Raw genomic sequence first — 21,818 nt, 5'->3', positions numbered from 1 at the left:
ACAATGTGTGAGGGTTTAGAACACCTGACGTCCACTGAGATGCTCTGTGGAGTCAAGGTGTGCCAGATCAGCAACCCAACGCTTATGCTTTGCAGACGAAGGAGCTGCGGTCCAGACAGGTGCCAGGGTCACTTGGTCACTAGAGTAGGGCCTAGAAGCAGATCTCCCTTCTCCCAGGAGGGTGCTTTGTCCCCTTCGGCACGCCATCTTTCTGCTTTTTGCCCCTCTAGAATTGCTGCTGACACTGCAGCAGAGGAAAAGGTTACTTGCAAAGAGAAATGCCTCTAGTAAAAATACCATCTCTAGAGTTGGCTCAGTTAAAGAAACCATCTTAACCCGCCAAGAAGAGCAAAGAGAGAAAAGAACAGAGATGCCTTGACTCTGCTCGCCATTAGCAAATCATCTATAATTTAGAGCAAACGTAAAGAGATGCGGGTGATCAAGCAGACGTACCTCCTGGCAGCCTCTTGTAATTTCACGGGCTGTTTGGCGCTGAGGTAAATCAAGCAGGCATCAGCCACTTTATTCAGGTCACCCTCACCTGCGGAGAGGAAAAACAAAACAAGCATCGGCCCTCAGACTTCATTTGGGACAAGCAGGAAGCAACTGCTGTCTGGTGAGCCTAGAACAGCTAGGCGAGAGGCCCTGGGCTCTTGACTCCACCCCGCAAGTCAGAAAAACACATCAAGATGGGTGGGAAAATGAGGCCAAAGTAAGACTGAAGGACGTACACACGAAGGGAGAGGAGGGAGCATGACTGGGGGCGCCAGGCGTCACGGTGGTGGCGAGACCGCGCGCAGGGTGCATGTCACCAGGGGAGGGTGGCCGGTACCTACCGAGGTCCAGTCTCTCGCAGAGGGGGCCCAGGCCCTGCAGAACGGCCAGCTGCAGCTTGCAGGCCAGCGTGTGCGAGTACACTGGTCCAGCCCGGGCGCTGACGGGAGCCTGGGTGACTAAGGAGCCAGCCAGCTTGGGCAGGATGTCTTTGCAGAAGCGGCTCCTCAGAAAGTCGCCACACTTGCTGCCCAGGGTACGCAAGACCTGCAGAAACAGCCCCGGGTCTGGTGACTGCACATCACCAAGGCAGCACAGAGCTAAGGAATGTCTGGTAATTCAATTTCTTCTTAGGGAAAAAAAAAAAAACAGAATTACTGCTGTTAATTCCTTGCCCATGGTTTGTGATTCTGACAGTTATGAATTCGGAGGTCTCTGCTCCCAAGGCATGGCTGCTTCTATCCATAAATACAGATTACACGGGGAATAATTCAAAGGAATCTTGGGTTGGATGAATAATATGATTAATACCTTGATTTTCCTCCCTTTTTTGGTTAAAAAAAAAGAGAGAGAGAGCTTAAAGCAGTTCACATAGATCATCTCTTGACTCTTCCTAACATCCCTTGAGAAAAGACTTGTGCTTTGAACTCTAGCGAGCTGAACAAACACAAACAGTGAGGCCCAGCTGCTGCTGCGTGAAGGCCCTGGGAGGGCAGTGGCTGCCCCTGGCCCCTCGACCGAGGACCCAGTGGTCAGGGCCCTGGCAGAGCCCTTCCTGTCCCATGGCACCATCCCCACATACGCCACCCTCGTCCCATCTTCCACTACAGGCAGTTTCTTGGCATGTCTCGTTTTTAAACTTTCTCTAGCAGAACATATTGAAATGTTTTGCCCCGCTGCACGAGACTGAATATACAGGATAATAGGAATTTCTTTAAAAATTGGTAAGCAAGGCATAACCAGCACAGGGAGCTTGCCGGCTTTGTAGAGAATGAGGCCCTTACTGCAGAGCCCTCAGCTGGCTTGCACAAGGCCTTCCAGGCCTCGGATGTCACCAGGGTGTCTGGGGGTGGAAAAGCAGCCTCAGTTACAGTGCACACGTCTTTCTATTTTTTCCTTTTTCTAAGCCTGCTGTCATTTCAGATTACCTATTAATTTCCATAAAGGAAGGCAGCACATCTGAGTAAGATTTAGCAAGGGCCCCCTCCTTCTCCCCTTCCCCCAGCCTCCCTCCTCCCCTTGGTGTAGGTGTGTGTGATTTTGTATATTTTGCTTTGGAAAAAAATATTAACAATTTTATGTTTTAAATGTAAGCTCCTATTTTGGTCCAGTATATGCTGAAGAATCTTACAGAAAACCAAAATAGTTTTGCCAAGTATACCAGCTGCATTCCTGGCTTCATTTTATGTCCCTACACATCTTTTTTCTTTGCTTCATCGTGCTTGCCTACTCCTAATTTATGTTAGCTTGCCCTGGGAAACATATCTCCATAAGTTGCCATAAGTGCTTTTCAGAAAAAGGAAGAATATAAATAAATAAGCCAAAATGCATGTGCCGATATAAGCCAAACTAAGTCGAGGAGAATACCTGACATATATATATATATGGTTTTTAACTTTTCAAAGCATTTCACCAAACAGTCCCATTTTATCCTTGTCAGCAATACTATGAGGAAGGTGGAACACATGTTCCTAAGGCCAACTTGAAAATGGGTGGTCATGGGCTTTGCCCAAAGTCACTTGGATGCACAGAGGATGCCCACTGCTAGAACCTGGGCCCCTTCACCTTGACTCCTGTGTAGTGCAAAGAACATGGGCACAAACTCACAGATTTGGGTTCTATCACTTACTAGCTGTGTGATCTTGAGAAAATCCCTGAACTTCTCTGAGCCTATTTCCACCCCTGTCAAAAATGGGGAGAACAGTAGCTCCCTTGCAAAGCTGTTGGGAGGAGATGAGTTCATGTGTGAGGAAGTGCCAAGCACACAGTGGGTGCCTGATAAATACCGACAGTTCTTTTCACCTGCTAGCTCCTTTTGCTTCTAACTCAAGAGGAGACTGACTCCTACTTTCTCCTTTGTGCCTTTCTGATTTTGCTATGCTTTCTTCAAGGATCAGCTGAAACGAGCACGAATCCCCAGAGACACGGCCGCCCTCGGTGTCAGCTGCCCCCACCCATGCGGCAGTGGTGGGGCGTCAGCACAGTACCTTGAAGGCTCTGAGCACCACCAGGGGGTCATCATTGGTGAGTCGGTGCACAAGTGAGGGCCAGGCCCGATGAGCCAAGGGAAGGAGCTGGTTCTCGTGGGACTGCAGAACAACGACACACAAATCCAGCACGTCCAAGACCTGAAAGAAGAGAGGATGTGCTTTCAGCAGAGTAGGAGGTGGTCACGGGAAGCGTGGAAGAGTGTTCCTGGAAGTTCCTAGAGGTGGACACGGCAGCCAGGCCTCAGAGGAGGGGGCGGCTTGTAGGCTTAGGGAACTGAAGCAGGGCGGCATGCAGTGTGACACAGGAGGGGGAAGAGGGGCTAGACCGTGATGGTGTCACATTAGAATTTTTTATTTTGTACTAAGTGCAATGGGGAGCCATCAGAATGGTTTAAGCAGGAAAGTGCCATGATACAATTCATGTTTGGGAAAAAGGTCATTCTGGCTGCTGAGTGGGGGAGGGGCCTGCAGCAGGAGAGAGATATGAGCAGGTCCCTTAGGAAGCAGGCACGTGCCTGCAGGAGGGGACAGGGATGCAGCCACAGGGTGGTGGGAGAGTGGTGAAGGGGTCTGAGGTCTGTCCTGGGAGTGTGTATATACTGGAATGCGTATATGAGGTGTGTAGATGCTGACGGCCCCCCGATGTCGGGGCAATAAAGAGAGGTATCCAAAGGGGCTGTCTGGAGTCAGGCTTAGCCACGGAACAGATGCAGGCGCCACTGGCTGAGACAGGAGATAGGGAGGGGAGGACGCTGAGAGGCTGGGTGAGATCACGTTCTCTTTCTTCTACATGGAGAAGCCAAGCAGCCGAGCTACAGGTCCACCTCGGAAGAAAGGTTTGGAGTGGCCTAGATGTAAACTGGATTTTTCACCCTCCGCAAGAATACGTGTCCTGATCTGCAGTTCAGAGGGAGACTACTGGCCTGCCTCGGTGTCACTGGCAGGGGTCACGACGATGACCAGTGGGCCTTTCCTCCCAGAGACGGGCTGGCCTTCACAGACCAGGGGAGGGTACACGGCTGAGTCAATAGGGTGAGGTCTGCTCATCGAGCGGTAAACCCTGCTGGACACCTACTATGTGCTGGTCACACTGAGACCGGAAGAGCAACAAAGAACCAAAGAGGGCCCACCTGTGAGGGGAACAGGCAGGCAGGAGAGGAAGAGAAACCTCGGCACATAGCGGACAGCAGAGCAACCCACCGGAAACGGCGCTGTTATCACTGGCTTGGCGTGTGAGTTCTGTCACTACTTGGGCAAGTTATGTCAGATGCCACTGATTCCAAGACAGACATTTCCTCCTTCTGCCTAAGACGTCCTCTCCTTGCCTTTGCCCCTTCGTATGGCTCGCTCCTTCTCAGCCTTTAAGTCTCGGCTCGAGTATCACCACCTTGGGAGAGGCCTCCCCCAGCGACCTAGCCGAAATCAGGGCATAAGCTCTGTCTTCTTCAACGGAGTTTGGTATAGCGTAGGCTCCTAATGCACGTTCACTGGATGGGTGAATTATGATTATCTATCACAGAACCTGCTTATTATCTTCAGAGATTTCTTCACTTTCTAGGTGTGTGTTTGTCTATCTCCCCACGAGAGAGAGGAAGTTCCATGAAGACAGGGATGCCTGCTTCACTTCCTTCTGTACACCCTCTGCCTGACCTACAGCAGTCCACAATAAACACTGGGTGAACGAACGAGTGAATGTGTGTGCGCCATACCTGATGCTAACTGTTTCATATTTATAATCATGAACCCAGCGAGGTAGGTACCATCACATCCATTTTACAGAAGCAGCAGAAGCTTCAAAAGGTGAAGTAACTTGCTCAAGGTCAGAGAGGAAGAGCCAGGATGTGAATTCAGGTAGGTAGGTCTGACTCCCACGCTGGTGATCTCAGTGACTACGGTGTGGACACAGCTGCTACAGAGCCTCCATAAAAGGGAAGACACTCGGCTCATGTATCACCCAGATATCTACAATCAAGCCTTGCAAATAGCAGGCACTCAGAGAGTACTTGCTGAATGGAACAAGAGATGAATGCTAAGAAGTGTCTCTGGGGAAACGAAACAAGTTCCACAAAGCACAGACCCTGAGATCTGAGACAATCCTGGATTGGGGTTTCTTAGCCCACCACCCTGAGCAGGGCAGCGTGCTCTCATCGCTAGCAGTAACTCACCGAGGCAGCTGTGTTTCTCACACCTGCTTGGGAGTGGGAAGGACCAGGCCCTTCCCTGTGAGAGCTTCTCCTAGGTGATGCTGAAAGCCCTGTCCCCATGCCCGGCCGCCCCGCTGCCCAGTTTCACTATCACAGTTTAAGTCCTTGCTGATGGGGATGCTCTTGGGAAACTGCCAGCAAATGGGGAAGTACAATTAAGAACCGTGGGTGTTTCTCTGGGGATGAACATGTAAAGAGAAACAGAGATGGGGGCCAGAGTCAGGCTTGGAAGAATGACGGCTTCCAAGGATTAAAACCTGCCTCCCACATTAAGTCGCTTCAGGAAATGATATCCCGTCCAAAGCATGGGACTGTCTTTCCCTTGGAGAGTCAATGGATGTCCAAAACTTTGTGGTTTTTTAAATCCAAAAAGGGGACTTGGCTCCTTTTTGGCATCTGAGCTGATACAGAAGGACGTAATGCTGTCATCCCACAGATAACTTCTTCCCGATGCTTTCTCTTGGCCACCCCACATGGACCAGGAGATAAGGGCAGCCTCTTGCTCATCCGTGCAGGTACCGCCAGCCAGAGAGACCCGGAGTCCTGCTGCCATGCAAATGCAGGGAAAGGGCTGCACACTGACCTTCAAGCGGATTTTCAGATCTTTATCTGACGACAAGTGGATGCAGCGCTCCATCACATCTGTGGCTATCTGGATCTGCACTGGCAGTGGCGGCTCCACATCGGGACCAGTATCACTATCGTCTACCTTCAGAGGGTCTGACTGCTCCTCTGGAAAAAAAGCATAACTGGGGACAGTGTTTTATGAGAGATGCCCCACTTCGACGTGATCTCCCAACCTCAGACACAGGAATAGCATTTACAAGGGAAAATGTCTAGGAACTGATCCTAAGGAAACCATATAAAATTTGGGTCAAGCTATGAGTCAAGATATTCACCAGAGCATTAACTATAACAGCTAAAAACTGGGGGTGGGGGGTGGGGGGAGAACCCCTCCATGGCCACTATGGTCACTCAAGGGGAAATAATTATGACATATCATGAGGGCCCCCAAATTTGTGTTTACTGAGGGCTTTAACAAGGGAAAACGTTTATGAAAGAATATTGTGTTAAAAGGAGAAAAGCAGTATATAGTAAAATTGCATACACAGTGGGAGCACTATTATGTATATTTTTTGCATAGCAGCAAGGACAACGAAATACTAACAGAGATGGGGTCATGAGATCATATGGGATTTTGATTTTTTTCCTATACCTTTGGTCTTTTCTAAATTTCCATTAATAAATATTTCAAATAAAAATGTAAGAGGGCAACATTCTAATTTGGAGCCCTGAGGCTGAGCAGCTCCCTGGCTGGCCTCTGCTCTGACCTTTACCCTTTCTTTCTTCTTGGTTCATTCTTTGACTAAAAGGCTCATGTGTCTCCTCCACCAGCCTGTGAGATCTTTTGATGGCCAAGATTAGGCCTTAAGGATGTCTGCATGAGAGATACCAGTGGGGCAGCTTGGCGCAATACACAGGGATGGGTTTGGTCAAAGGAGGTCAGTTCAAGTCCTGCCTGCACACCTATTAGCAACCCTCTCATCCTACATTACTTCATTTGGAAAAAAGGTATAAAGCACGCATACCTCATTTGCTTGTTGAAAGTCAAATAAGATGGATGTCACCAGCTATTAGCATTCCTTCACTGCCTAGAGTGCTGTATTGCACATGATAGGCATAAATTTGTAAATTAAAACAACAAAAAGACCTGAGAGTTGCCTGAAACCCAGGCCAAAACCCCTACCCTGAAAATTGTCCTCTATATAGGTACTTAGAGCCCCCAGGTCCATACCATACCCCTCACCAAGCCGCCATTATTAGCTATGCTCATTTCCACTGAGCTGAACGTTGTTCACTTCACTTTTTCCCATTTCTGTTTCCTCTGCTGGAAAAAAACAGAATCTTATAGCAGAGGCCACACCTGTCTCTACCAGATGCTGAAAAGATAAATGAAAATGCATTTGTAGAATGCTTGGATTTGTTGGAGAAAGGGACCTCAGATACACGAGGTACTTTCATCATGGCTAAAACAAAAAACACATATCAAGCCAAACATTCTTTATAATGCCAAGTGTATGGTGTGTACTTGATGAATGATAATTATAAGAATGATAAGGCTGTGCTTTTCTTCCCAGAGGATTTGTTGTTTGAAATTCACCTATTGCACAATGTTATTTGAGGGATGTGGATTCTTCCATTACTGGGAGAAAGGCTGATTCATTCAGTCTGCTCCTAGCCAACATCAACTAGAACCAGAAGATCCTAATCATGAAAGAATGGATTCACAGACAATGCTAGAATTTCAAACAAGAATGGCAAATCCGGATTACGAGGGATCATGATGCCTCCCCTCCCTCTGGGTTTCCGGGTTTTGGTGTGGGATGCAGGTCAGGAAAAGAAAGATTGGGTTGGCTTAAGAAATAAAACTGAGAAGAAAAGGCCTGATAATAGACTTCTGATCAGAAAACTGTCCTCGGGGAGGGCAACGACTCCGTTCCGCATAAATCATTACCCGGGCTCTGTGATAATTCCCTGACACACCACAGGAACTGGCGGTAGTTAGTTGCATCGAACCACTATTTCCTGTTATCCTGGAAGTACTGGTTTCACTTCACTGGAGTCTTGGAGTGGAGACCACCAAAAAAGAAAAAGAACCCTGCTCAATTCCAACCTAACAAACTAATTTGGGACTCGGTGCAATTTAGGATAGTTCTGAGACCACCAAGCTCATTATGACTTGGCATTTTATATTTGCAGAGGAGATTCTAACAATTTATTAATCGTTCCGTGACCTGAAGCTCCAGATTGAGCTTGTGAATAAAACAACAGGCCGGAGCTTCAACCAGCCTGAACTCCCTTCTCCTTTATCATATAAATAGGTAAGAAAAACATTGAAATCTCCTCCCACCAATAAATAAATGGACAAAGCATATGAATAGACAATGGGAACGAGAAAAAAATTGTCAGGAAAGGAACATATAGGAAAATGTTCGACCTTGCCTATAATCAAAGAAATGCAAAGTCAAATATCAAGCACCATTTTTCACCTATTAATTTAGCAAGAAGTGAAACTCAAATGGCCAATGTTGGCAAGGTTGTGGCACAACCAGTGTTAATCCCGCGCTGCTGAAGGGAAGGTATAAATTGACACAACCTTTCTGGAAGGCAATTTGGCAAGCATAAAATAATGTTCATATCCTTGACCCAGAAATCCCACTTCTGGGATTTATTAAAGAAATATGCAAAAAAAAAGGGAAAAGGTCACGTGCACAGACTCATCCACTGCCGCACTGTTTATTAGAGTGAAAAGCTAGAAGCAATCCGAACTTCCCACAGGGGAATGGATACTTAGTAGCAGCTATTAAAACATTAATTATGAAAACTCTATAGCAACGTGGAGAGTTGCTGATTATATAACTAAGTGCAAAAAGGGTATAATGCATTTAAACTGTGGCTGTGACCATATATAAATCGGTCTGCAACAGAAAAGAACAGGATAAGATGGCACAAAAATATGAAGATGCTTCTGTTGAGCATGGGAGGGTTATGCCTGACTTTTCTGATTTCCAAACTTTATGTAATGAGATCTCATTCTCATAATAATCTGCTTCAAAAAGAAAAAACTGGCTAAGCCAAAATAGTTACCTTCTTCATCATCAAAATCTGAGACATTCCCATCTGCCACATCCTTTTCTTTGAGGTAGTTCAGCAAAAATTGTTCAATGTCTTCTGCTGTGGTATTCTCAAGTCCCTTCTCAGGAGCTGCTCGTCTTTGGTTCAAATGACTTCCCTCCTCCCCTGCATTCTGCTCTTGGGGTTGCCCGAGATCACCTGTGTCTGGGAACCACTGGGCTGAAAATAAAGTGTTATAATGATCACCACGGTCATCGACAATAGGCATTAGTACTCTAGAGGCAGAATAAACTCTCTGCCATGGCCTGCGTAGCCCCACACAATTTGGTCCCTCCGTCTCTCCAACCTCATCTTCCACCTCCTCCCAGTTGCCATGAACTGGGCATCTTCCCATTCCTCCAATGTGGCAGGTGTTTTCTGACCCCAGAATGTTTTGCATATGCTGTTCTTGTTGTCTGGAGTACCTTCCTCATGACATCACATCTGGCTAATTCCAATTCACCTTTCGTGTCTCAGTACACATAGAACTTGCCTGGTAAAGCCATCCCTTGACTTCCCAATCCAATTTAGGTCCCTATAGGCTTTCTTATATAGTACTATCTTCTTTCCTTTCATATCAACTCATCATGATTTATAATTACATTTATCTTGAGGGTACTGTTTAGTGTCTGAGTCTCCCACTAGACTCTGCTCCACTGATCACCACCGGAATCCAACAGGCCCAGCATGGAGTAGGTGCTCAAATATATGCTGAATGAGAAAATATGCAAGAGAATACATACAAGTGACAAAATTCTGAGTACAGGATGCACTCTTCATCAGAAGACAGACTCTATAGAGTCTTGGAATGGACACAGACCCTCATATCTGTATTTCTGATAGAAAAGGCTGACATACTCTTTCCAAAGCTTTTCCTTCTTCAGGATGCTCCAATACTTCTGATGTGTCATCACAGAATAAGCCTTAAACATCACTGAACCAGTGGCTTTCAAACTGTGCCTTGAGGAACCCTAACGGTTCTGCAGGAATGTCTCGGGGCCACAATAGGCCCCAAGAGACAGCATGCTAAAGGGGTGGGCCCAGGGCGTCTAACTCCTCTCTAACCCAGCAGCTCTGATTTCAGCTATTTTTGTATACTGGGTTTCCCCTAGGGCTTCATTTCAAAAAAGGCTCTTAACACTTAAACAACAACAAAAAAATCCCAGACAACCCCAGTGTGAATTTTCATCCTTTTACAGACAGCAGGAAAAATGCCTCCGATAACCTTTAGCACCTGCTAATCTCCTTTCTATCCAGGAGCACGTGCACAGAGCGGGAGCAACAGCAGATGGGAGATGCCAGGGCCAGGCCAATGGGACCCGCAGAGAGCAAATGCTGGGTGAGAGTCTTCATTCCAGAACCTAGAGGTTCTACACGTAGGGGATCAATTATGCCATCTCCTTAATGCCCCATCCCCACACATAAGTCAGGCCCTAGTATACTCCAAGGGATTGCATTCCCAACGAGTTAACATCAGGACTTAGCATTTACAACGCTCAAAGAAGATACGTGATTTCTACATTTCTACATTTAGGCTAGTACCAGACACTAAAGTCCTTGCTTACAAATGGCTTTTAAACATGAAAAGCTCAGCCTCACTCTTAATGTAAATTAAACTATAGTAAGTTGCTGTTTTTCTCCTATCGGATAGGAAAGATTAGCAAAAAGCTCGGGAATATAGTGGAGTGAGGGTGTGGCAAAATCAGCACTCTGCTACACCGCTGATAGTAGTTTAAATTGGTGCAACCTCTTTGGAGAGCAGTTTGAAACTCTCCATCCAAAACTTAAATGTGGGGTGAGCCTGGCTGGCTCACTCAGTGGAACATGTGACTCTTGATCTGGGGGTTGTGAGTTCGAGCCCCACACTGGGTATAGAGATTACTTAAAACACACACACACACACAAATAAAAAACCCCCAGATTAAATGTACTGTCCTCTAAGCCAATACTCCTCCCTAGGAATTTACCCTATTGATATACTCAGACATGTTCAAAATGACCTATAAAGATACTCATCGCAGCAATTTTTTTTTTGTGGTGGTGGCAAAAGAATGGAAACCACCAAAATCTCCACCAAGAAAAGACCATTTAAGTAAATTGTGTGCAGCCAAACAACAGAATCCTACGCAGCCATGAAAACGAGGTGGCAGCCCTTCACGTATGGATGTGGCACAGCCTCTCAGTGCTAAGGTGCATGGCATGGACTCTTTCTTACTTTTAAAGCTACCCTATCTTGTTGCTATAGGTCATCGGCCAACTGGTAGGTGGTGCTCAGCAGTAACTGAACTGATAGTTCTTGCCCTCACTGTGGCACCTAATGCTTTTCAGCCAATGGCTGTAAAACACTGGTATTTAACACGTGCTGGGTCCTTTGAAGACTTTTTAGAGGTTCTCTGAGACCACAGTTCCATTCCCATCTTAAAAGAGTGGCCATCAGTCAAGTCAAGATCTCAGGATCGTGAGATCGAACATCTGTGGGGAGTCTGCCCTCTCCCTCTGCCCCTCCCCCTTCTCTCTCTCTCTCTCTCAAAATAAAATAAAAAATGAGAGTGGCCATCAGTTAGACAACTCAAAGACAAACAAATGGCAGCACGTAGTGCCACTCTGATTTGTGAACGACTGACCAACTCTGCTTCAGTGTGGCTCACCATTTCAAATGCAAACATATTTGGGGTGATTTCAACACTTTCAGGAAAGCCATCTCCCATCTTGCTTCTTTCTGTAGGATGCCCTCAAGTCAATGTTAATCATCCTCGTTTTTCTCTCTACAGTGGAGACCCTTCCTCTTCTGCTTCAATTAAAAAAAGTAAAGATGAAGCACTACACAGGGTTTCTCCTTTCAAGGGGACCAAAGACATCAGCAACCCAAGACAATTCACTTTCCAAGGCCCCAACTGAGATATCTCCTGAGAGGATATATTTAATAGGCCTTTTCTCAATACAGTTTTAAAATCTCAAACTGACAACGTAGTCTAGTTCCCCAAAGCACTAAAGGTAGAAGTCTGGGCTAGCTTCAGACCATGGAAGCCATCAGCCAGGCTCAGCAGTACTGCTGCGAGGGCAGGGGTCCAGTCCTTCTTGGTCACTGCTGACATCCCAGCAACCAGCCCAGTCCAGAGACTTCCGAGTGGGTGCAAAATAAAATCCAAACTCCCTCCCTTGGTCTACAAGACCATGCGGGGTTTATCCTCGCCGCACCTACCAGCTTTATCTCATATTACTCTCTCCACAATGGCCTCTCTCCCAGGCTCTGCACCTGTTTCTTTTGCCCGAAGGTTCTTAAAAAAACATAAAAAAGATAGGACAGCTCCACTCATACCGAGGGGCCCTTCTCAGCCTTCAGGTCTCAGCTCTAGTGTCTCAGCTCTAGTGTTGCTTCCTCAGAGAGGCCCTCCCTGACCACTCTACTTAAAGTATCCTACCCTGTTCCTCTCTTGCATCAGGTTGTCTATTTTCTTCCGAGTGCTTAGTAGACTCTAAAATGAACTTGTTTAATGATTTACTTTTCATCTCCTTTGCAGGAGCAAGAAAGTTGCATGAGTTTATTCATCTTGCTCACTGCTATATCCTGATTACTAAGCACAGTGTCTGACACATGGCAGCTCCTCTTTATTAAATAAATGAATAAAAGAACATTTAGATTGCATGTGAATGTTCATGAACGAATGAATGAACACTGGAAATGGTATCAGGTACAGGGCAGACAAGGGTCTCTGTTCCAGCCACCCTCCTTGCTGTGATAAACTTTCTTACATGATCCTGGATTTCTGGGCTGACAAAATGAGGTCAGTGACATTTTCACCTACCATGGAGACTATTGCGCTGAGATAAATACTAGAGATATGGTCTTTGGATAAAAGGGACTCAAGTATACAGCTTGTTATTTTTTCATTCAAAGACTATCTAATTGAGAGATTCTTTTTCTTATTGTCCAAAACTTTGCCATTTTAATGGTTATTAACACCTCCAACAGACACCCAACAGGATCAAAAGGAAGGAGAGAAACTCAAACCACCTCATACAATTCAAAGGTTAAAAGAAAGTTTCTAGACCTCTGTCCAGTATGGTAGTCACTAGCTACATGTGGCTATTTAAGTTAAAATAAAGAATTCAGTGCCTCAGCTACACTAGCCACATCTAGCTAGTGGCTACTGTAATGGACAGAACATATATAGAGTATTTCCATCATCACAGAAAGTTCTAGTGGACAGTAATACTCTAGCTCATCTGTGGACTGAGTAATTCCTGTTATTCCTGTTCTCCATTAGCACAGATACTGCTAACCCCACGTATTGTCAGAAACAGTTTGGTATACTGAAAAGAACAAAACTGTCATAAATCCTGACTTTACTCTTTATTGCCTGTGTGACCGTGGCTAAGTCGATCTCACTGAGCCTTAGTTCTTCTTTTCTGTAAAATAAAAATGATGTTTACATTTAGTCTGCAGGGTTTATGTCCCTGACACAGAGCAGGAGCTCAATATATGGTAGAGGTTATTAAGAGTGTGTATGTGTGTGTGTATATATATGTGTGTTATTAAGAGTACATATTAGAATATATTATATATTAACACATATTAACATATATATTAATAACATCTGATATATATACAATATATATATGTGTTTACATATATATATATATACGTATGTGTATATGTATATGTATACATATATATAAAAAGCAGTGGAACCCTGGCATAACATGTAGGACTGGACTGACAACTATTCAAATAATGTCCTCCAAAGCATAACCACAAACAAAAAATAAGATTAGGCAAACAAGGATTCTAGGCCTTCCCCGAAATTAGCATTAAAAAGGGCTCTGTATATACCTAATGCTGCCAGCAGGGCATGCAGGACACCGACAAAGGAAGTCACTCTCTTATCATAAAATTGATCCAGAGTGGCCAAGACATCCTGAACCACATCTGCCACCAAAGGAAGCAGGCTAGCGTCCGAGTTCCACAGCATGACTTCCAAGACCTTTGGGGTATGGGGGTGCAGAGACAGATGACGCAGATTTAAAGAGATCCCATTCACTAAATAGTCCGAATTTTGATTGATCAGGTGCTGCACAGAGTCGTAGCCACAAGCATGGCAAATGTCCATCATGGCGCTGGTAGCTGCCTGACTAATGAGCAGGGTTTGGTCCCCGGCCTTCTCCAGTACTGGATAGAGGGCTGACATCAAGAGCAAACGAAAGTCTTTTCCTAGTGCGTATGCAAAGCGGCCAATACCCTCCAACTGGATGCATATTTGCCAGATGTTGCTGTTCATGGAGCAGATAGTGGGACTTGGCTTTGAGAAGGCTGGAAAAGATGTAACTTGGCAGGTGTGTGCACCACATGTGATGGCCTGGAGGCCTGACCACTTCATTGTTAGCTCCTCTTCCACTTCTTCAGATTCGATACAAGTGATCAAATACCAGTTTTCTTGGCTTGTATATTCTTCCAGTAGAGATGTCACGATCTCCCTCATTTCCTCGGGGCTAGTCTTAATATGGTTTTCATGAAGATTCTCCACCTCCAGCCCAGCAGCCCCCACAACCAGCTCATTCAGGATCATGGCGGCTTGCTTCCGGTAAACCACAGATTCATGGTATAGCTCCATAAAGTGATCTACGAGCAAATAGAGGTCCCCATAAAAACCGAGAAGCTGACACACCTGCTGCAAGAGCAGGAAAAGCCTCTCATCAGTGAAGAAGCGGAAATATCTCCTCTGCATTGGGCTCCACGGCAGCGGAGCTGCAGTCTCTGGAGAAGCGCTCAGGTGACCAGAATTCCAGCGCCGCTCTTCGACGACTTTGATGTCAGTCACATCTAATTCTAGCACTTGGATGAGCGCTTTGGAAAGGCGCTGAAGATGGGCCACAGAGTGGAGGACAAAGTTTACTTTGGGGCCCAAGAGTTTCAGATAACCAAGTAACAGGGAGAGAGTAGAGAATTTGCCCTGATCGTCCTGGGAGTTCATGAAGCGGGGAAGAGACGTGGCGAGGGAATGCAGGTTTTCTGACAAGATGTCAGCAAAGGCTCTGTTGCCAACCACTACTTTCTGATCTGCAAAATGTCTCAGGACTTTATTGCACTGGGCTTGGACTTCAGGACTCTCATCATTTACTAGACCCACCAAAGCCTTCAGAAGGGGTCCAGCCGATCCAACCAGGGATTGACCGCACTTCAAAAGAAGGGCCTCGACGAGTTCTATCAGTGCCAGCCTGACCTTCCAGTGTGGGTGGACTGAAACACACTCAACGATCTTTTTAAGAAGGAGAGTCAGTTTGTCACTGGTGTTTTTTACCCACTTGGCTTCCCTGTGAACCATCAGCGCTGCGACTCTATGCTCCACTGTAGGCTTTGGTTGGACCTCTGAGATCCTTTCGAGCTGCTCATCAGCCATAATGAAACTCACCGTCTCGTAAAAGATCTTTAGGGAAGACACGACAATGCTGTGCCCTTGTTTAAAGTCTCCTGTGATCACCCTGGTCAGTGCCATTGAGATTCCAGGTAAAAAAGAAGCAAACAAATCCCCCAGCTGCTTCTGCTCAAGCTCACTCAAGGACCTCGGATGGTCCTGACAGTCACACTGGAAGAGTAGAACCTGTAAACATTTTAAGGCAGCAATTTTAATTTGCTTTGATTTCTCCTGTTCTGCTAGGTCCAACAGTAAAGATACAGCAAATCCTAAACGAGGCAGGATGGAGGGCTCATAAAAAGCCAGGATGATGTCCCCATAAGCCGAGTGCATTAATGTGCTGAGGCCCCGGATCACGGCCAATTTCAGCTCCTCAGACACAGCTGCGGGTTTTTGGGAGTTGGGCGAATACAGACAGGCAGAGAGTTCCGAAAAGAGCTCCTGGAGAAGTTCTTGTTCCTTCACACATGTTGAAGAGAGGACAAACGTGAGGCATTCCACCACGCTCTGGATCAAGCGCTCTCTCTTGGGACCCGGCGTCTTCAGCGTAAATCGCAAAGGGAAGAGGATGTACTGCTGAAGCTCCTGAAGGGCGGAGTCACTCACAGCTCGTAGCCTTGCCTGCAGGTGCTCCACGGTCTCCACCGTCTGGGTCTTCGTGAGCTGAACACAGACCGGGCGTAAGGCACCGAAGGCCTCCTCAGGAGTATCGAACACTGCCATTGTGCGGTAGCCTTCTCACTGAGGAAGCATCCTGCAGGCCAGCGGAAGAGCACTTTTCAGTGAAGGTCAAGGCTCAAAGCCAATCCAAAGTGGACCTGCAGTCATTCAATCAACAGACATTTTAGTGGGGGCCTATGTGCCAGTCACTGCACAAGGTGCTAGGGGAGAAACGGAACCGAGGAGACGTGGCTGCTCTTCTGAGGGGGCCCCGGTCTAGTGAGGTTAACAGCCGGACAGTTCCAACACAGGCTGCTAAGAATGGGGACAGGCCTGTGCTCACGGTCCTGAGTGAGTGTGGGAGACCTATGCGTCAGAAGCCTGGGAAAGCCAGGCTAGGTTTCACAGGAGGAAGATGCTTGAGCCAGACTTGAGGGAGGACTAATAGGAATCTGTGGGCTATGCTAACGAGTTTGGATCTTGACCTGTGGTAGTAAAGGAGAGCCACTGAAGGTTTTGCCTTTTTCTTTTTCTTTTAAGATTTTATTTATTTATGAGAGAGAGACAGAGAGAGAGAGAGCGCACATGCATACGCAAGAGTGGGGGGAGGGGCAGAGGCAGAGGGAGAAGCAGACCCCCCAGTGAGCAGGGAGCCTGACTCGGGACTCAATCCCAGGACCCTGGGATCATGACCTGAGCCGAAGGCAGACGTTTAACTGACTGAGCCACCCAGGCGCCCCCGTTTTATTTTTTTCAAGTTGAGGTATAACATTTATAGAGTAAAATACACTAGTCTTAATGTACAGCTCAGTGGGTTTTTGTGACGTAGAGATCTATATAACCACCACCCAAAACAAGACAGAGAATATTTCCAGCACCCTAGAAGGCTCCCTCAAGCCACTTTACAGTTGATTCCTACTGCCTAGTGGTAACCTCTATTCTGACTTCTATCACCTGTTCCTGTCATGGAGAGGTTTTAAGCGGAAGTTATAGGATCAACTTTATGCACTGAGAAGACCCCCTGGCAACCAGTGATATGGAAGAAGAGTCAGAGCTGGGTGAGACGGAGAGCAGAACAAAACAGAAGGGAGTAGCCAGAGAAAGGGGAAAACCAGGAGCGCACACCATCACAGAACTCATGGGAGAAGAGAGAGTCCAGCAGGATGGAAAGATGGACAGCAGGCAGGCAGTGAAAGGAGATAGGTTTATAGGTGAGCGAACGAGCTGAGCAACTTAATACCAGAGAGTATCTTTTCTCTGTGAGGAGAAATTCAAAGTCATAGGCTGACAGTGAACAAGAAGAGGGAGGGTGGAGTAAACAGAGGGCTTGAGGAGAGAAATAAAAGTCTCAAATATTCCCTTTGGGGAAGCAGAGCATGCTGGGAAGACATAAAAGTGTGGCCCAAGGGTACTGAGGACTGAGCTGAAGCTGGAGACCATAAATGCGTACAACCATAAAATGATGGCACTGGAGAGAGGTTAGAGATTGTCTAGGCCGGTGGGGTCTGTCAGTCTGTCTGTCTCTCCCAATCTCTCTCTCTCTTTTGGCTCAACTTACTGGGAGTTTCTGAACAGATGATGCCCCTTCCTGTCCCCAATCCAATGAACCCTCCAGAGCCCCACTGACTACAGGGGTGGCAGGCAAGTGGTGCCTGGTGAGTGTGGGCAAGATCTGCTCAGCCCAGAGAAAGACAGTCAATGCCAGATTTTCCTCCTGGGTCAGGAGAGGGCTCCAGGGCAACAATCAAGCTCTAAAACCCTGGAGAGAGTCTGGTCCACAGAGCCCCATGGTTGTCTGCAAGGAAGGGCAATACTGGTCACTGTGAGGCTTGTTGAGGGGATATCTCTTGGTCTCTGTGACCCCCCTCCCCAGAAGCTATGAAAGGAAGAAAGCTCAAATCTGCCCTTTCTCAAGCTACTGACGCCAGAAGGCTCGGCCAGGGATTACTGCTATCCTACTGGCACCGGCTCACACACGCATGACCCGGAGGCTGCTGTGCTGTCCCCTGCCTGAGGTACTGTAGTTGGAATAACAGAAGGGAAGGAAGATAGCCACTTAATGGGACCCAGCAGTCTGAGGTGGTGAGTCTTAGACTAACAGAACCACTAAGGGAGACAGACGAGAATTTGAAAAATAGTAAGAGCAATAAAAAAGTTTGATCACAAGGCGAATGATATCTCTTTTAGAATTTTAAAAACATGATTTTCCACACTGAAAAAGCTCAATTGATGGGATTTTTTTTTTTTTTAAAAGATGGTTAATTACTGAGATCCAATCAGTGGCCTGGAAGATCAAGTAGAGCTACTTTAAAACTCAGAGCAGAACTACAAAGAGATGGACCTCGTGAGACTTGGAGAAGCAACATGTAAATAGCTGGGAATTCTGGAAGGAGAGAAAGGACCAGATGGAGGAGCCAGAGCAAATAAACAACTGAAACATTTCCCTGAGCTGCAGAAAGATTTATCTGGAGACTGAAAAGACAGAAGGACACATACCTAGTCACACTCCGGTAAAATTCCTGTATGCTAAAAGAGACAGAGGAAGATTATACATGCTTTCAGGAAGAAACAAACAACTTAGAAGAAGACTGGCTCTGGCTCTCTCATCTGCAACAAGGGACACCAGAAGACAATGGAATAGCATCTACAGACTGCAAAGAAAGGACTGTGGCCCCCAAACCCTATATACAGGCAAGACAGTCACCAGTCAGATTGCAAGAACAAGAGCAAGAATTCAGAGAGGGCATTACCCACACACCCTCCCAAGGAAGATACTTCAGAAAGAATTCCATTCAAATGAACAACTAAAGAGAGACCTAAAATGGGCAGATGAATGAGGAAGAAAAAACGGTTAGTAAATTGTTTTTTCTTCTTTTAGTGTGGAAAACTTCTTTCAAATAAAATGTTTAAGTGGAAGCCCAGCACACAAGGTAGAATAAATCAGAGGGTCTGGTTGAAGCTGGAGTGAAGGCAATGGCCTGGGGCCCTACATCTCTCTTATTCATCTCAGGAGTTTCAAGAAGACGACCTGGGGCCCCCCTGAACTATGCTCTCAGATTGTATGACACCAACTGCAATAGAGCTAATGAAGTGGGAACACACAATCCATCCCAAACTGAACTCTGCTGGCTTGTCGGTGCCCCCTTGGTGATTTACGGCCTTCACCTGAGCTAGAAACCTGAGCCTCTCTTTCTCCCACCTCCTTCTTAATGCCACCATTCTCTTAAATTTCATCAATTCTACCCCTTCAACATCTTTCAAATCCGTTGGTGATGATAACCATCTACTTATTGTCGGACTGACTGTAATTGTTTCCTCGAGGGCCCCTGGCTTCGCGTGCTTGCCCTTCTTGGATCCACATTCCACAATGACATGTAAGTAATCTTTCTAACACCAAAATCTGATCACTCTTTGCTGCTTAGAATTCTTCCACTGCACTCCCTAGCCCACCTATTCACCATGGCACGTGGGGCCCTTGGCCATCAGGCTCCTGCCTATCTCAGCAACCTCAGCTCTCAGGGCTTCATTCCTTCCACCTGAAGCTACCACGTAAAATGACAAAACTTGCAATTTCCCAAGCAGGTGGCGCTCCTTCACATTCACCTCCTTTGTCCTGTTTCACATTCACCACTGTGCACACCGCTACTATGGAACTTTGTAAGCTGCATGATTTTGTATCCGTCTGTCTTAAGTTACTTTAGACTGGGCAATCCTATACCTTGAACCTAGAAGGGCATCTGGCACATGACAAGCACTCAAAAACATCGGGCCCCTTCTGCCTTGAAGTTGGATATGGTAGGGTATTGGCAGGCTAATACTCCTGCTCACAACTAGGAAAAGCCAGATAAATTACAAAAATGATTCCTTAAAGCATAAGTAGTTGTGGAAGTAATGAGGACTAGGTGGATGAATACTCTAGCCAGGGGTGAATGTTCAGTGAGTCAACAGTCGATAGCTGTTTCTTTTCTTTTTTTTTAATTTTACTATTTATTTTATTTTATTGCCCTTGCTGCATCTGCTGACCCTCGACATGAGCTCAGGATTACAGTGTGGCACGGGCCGAGGGCTGTCACTGAGGAAAGAGAAACCACAATGCTTTTAAAATGTGGTTATGGTGGGACAAACCTGCAGTTTTTAGAGATCTCAAACTACATGGCTTCTGGGAGAAGGCTGCTGTTGGGGGACAAACGGCTGAGAAATGTCCAAACACATGAAAGAGATCAACCCCACAGATTCAAGAAGCTCAGCAAACCCAGGTTGGCAGTACAAAGACAAAAACACAGACATATCACAGTCGAACTGTTATAAACTGAAACTAAGAAGAAAAATCCTAAAAGTAACGGAGAAGTTAAGACTGACAGATACTTCTCCACAGAAATGATGAAATCCAGAAGACAGTAGAAGTAGAAGGACATCTTTAAAGCGCTAACAGGAAGTAACTATCGGCTTGCATTTTATACCCTATGAAGCCAACTTTCAAAACTGAATGTGGAATAAAGATGTTTTTAGATAAAAACTAAGTGAATTCATTGCTATCAGGTCTGCACTAAAGGAAAAAAATAAAGGGAAAAATGAACCTACATAGAAGCATGACTATTTAGGAGGCAATGAAGAACAATGGAATATACCAATATAAAATAATACTAACTGTACAAAATAGTAATTATGTCTTTTGCAGTTTAAGTATAGATATAAAACCAAAATGCAAGACAATAATGCACAAAGGTGCATGGCAGGGGATGTAAAAGGAGTTACGTGTATTAAAAGTTTAGTAGTATCAGGAGGTGGTACAATAATTTGAAATTTGTAGGGTAAGCACCCAAAGAACTGTAAAAGAACAGATACTTAGTTCAGACAGCGGTAAAAATGCGATAATATTTTTTGAATTATCCAAAAAAAGGTAAAAAATGAGGAAAAGAGAAGCAAAACCACTGGGTCATATAGAAAATAATAAAATGGTAGAAAGCTCACTGAAACAATGATTACATTAATCCAGACTTTCTCAACAGTGGCACCTTTGACATTTTGGGTTTGGTAATTATTTGTTAGTGGTAGGCTGTCCTATGCATTGTAAGATACTTACCAGCATCTTTTGGCCTCTGTCCCCCAGATGCCAGTGGCATTCCCCCAGGTGCAACCAAAAATTTCTCCAGACACTGTCAAATGCCCCACGGAAGCAAAAACGGCTTTGAAAATCATTGGTATAGTCATCAAAATCCCAACAGGACTTTTGTAAAAAGTAACAAGATGACTCTAAAATTGATATGGGAATGCAAAGTGCCTCAAATAGCAAAGACAATCTTTTTTTTTTTTTAAGATTTTATTTATTTGAGAGAGAGAGCACAAGTGGGGTGAGGGGCACAGGGAGAAGCAGGCTCCCCGCTGTTCAGGGAGCCTGATGTGGGGCTCGATCTTGGGACTCCGGGAACGTGACCTGAGCCAACGGCGCTTAACTGACTGAGCCATTCAGGCGCTTCAGCAAAGACAATCTTGAAGAAGAGAAATTAGGTTGGTAAGTTGTGGTAAGTGTAAGTTCTTTCACTATCTGATTTCAAGATTTACTGTACAGGTACTGATAAGTCAAGTCAGTGCATTAGTCGCATAAAGAATGACAGACTAATGGAACAGAATAGCTCCCTCATATGCAACAGATCCACATACCTCACAAAGGCAAAGCTGAAATGACCTGGTGGAAAGAATAGTCTTTTTAATAGAAGTGCTATGTCATTTGGCTATCCATAGGAAAAAATATCTATGTCTTGGTTCCATCTGACACTGGATTTAAATGTGAAATGTAAAGAAAATGTTAAGAAAACAGAGAAGAGCATCTTCATGATCTTGGGGTAGGCAAAGATTTCTTAAACAGGATATAGAAAAGGGCT

General features: G+C 45.7%; 1 protein-coding gene across 3 annotated transcripts in view; it reads right to left on the bottom strand.

Annotated features, from left to right (window-relative positions):
- The window catches only part of TTI1 (TELO2 interacting protein 1), a 44,422-nt gene that overhangs the window by 12,264 nt on the left and 10,340 nt on the right, over positions 1–21,818 (bottom strand). For 2 of the 3 annotated variants that reach the window (XM_025876569.2, XM_073880446.1), the window contains exons 2-7: positions 13,698–16,094; positions 8,837–9,043; positions 5,772–5,920; positions 2,982–3,122; positions 837–1,041; positions 454–541 (exon numbers count right to left, since the gene is read on the bottom strand). In XM_025876569.2, coding sequence (XP_025732354.2) covers positions 454–541; positions 837–1,041; positions 2,982–3,122; positions 5,772–5,920; positions 8,837–9,043; positions 13,698–15,999 — 3,092 coding nt within the window. In that variant the 5' untranslated portion in view covers positions 16,000–16,094. The remainder of the gene's footprint in view (positions 1–453; positions 542–836; positions 1,042–2,981; positions 3,123–5,771; positions 5,921–8,836; positions 9,044–13,697; positions 16,095–21,818) is intronic. The other variant, XM_025876570.2, reaches the window with a different exon arrangement.

Source organism: Callorhinus ursinus, unplaced genomic scaffold, assembly GCF_003265705.2.
Source record: "Callorhinus ursinus isolate GAN/ISIS: 27379988/994484 unplaced genomic scaffold, GSC_fseal_2.0 scaffold38, whole genome shotgun sequence".
NCBI classification, from domain to species: domain Eukaryota; kingdom Metazoa; phylum Chordata; class Mammalia; order Carnivora; family Otariidae; genus Callorhinus; species Callorhinus ursinus.
Note: the sequence above shows the minus strand (reverse complement) of the source record. Positions and strands in the feature narration are given on the sequence as shown.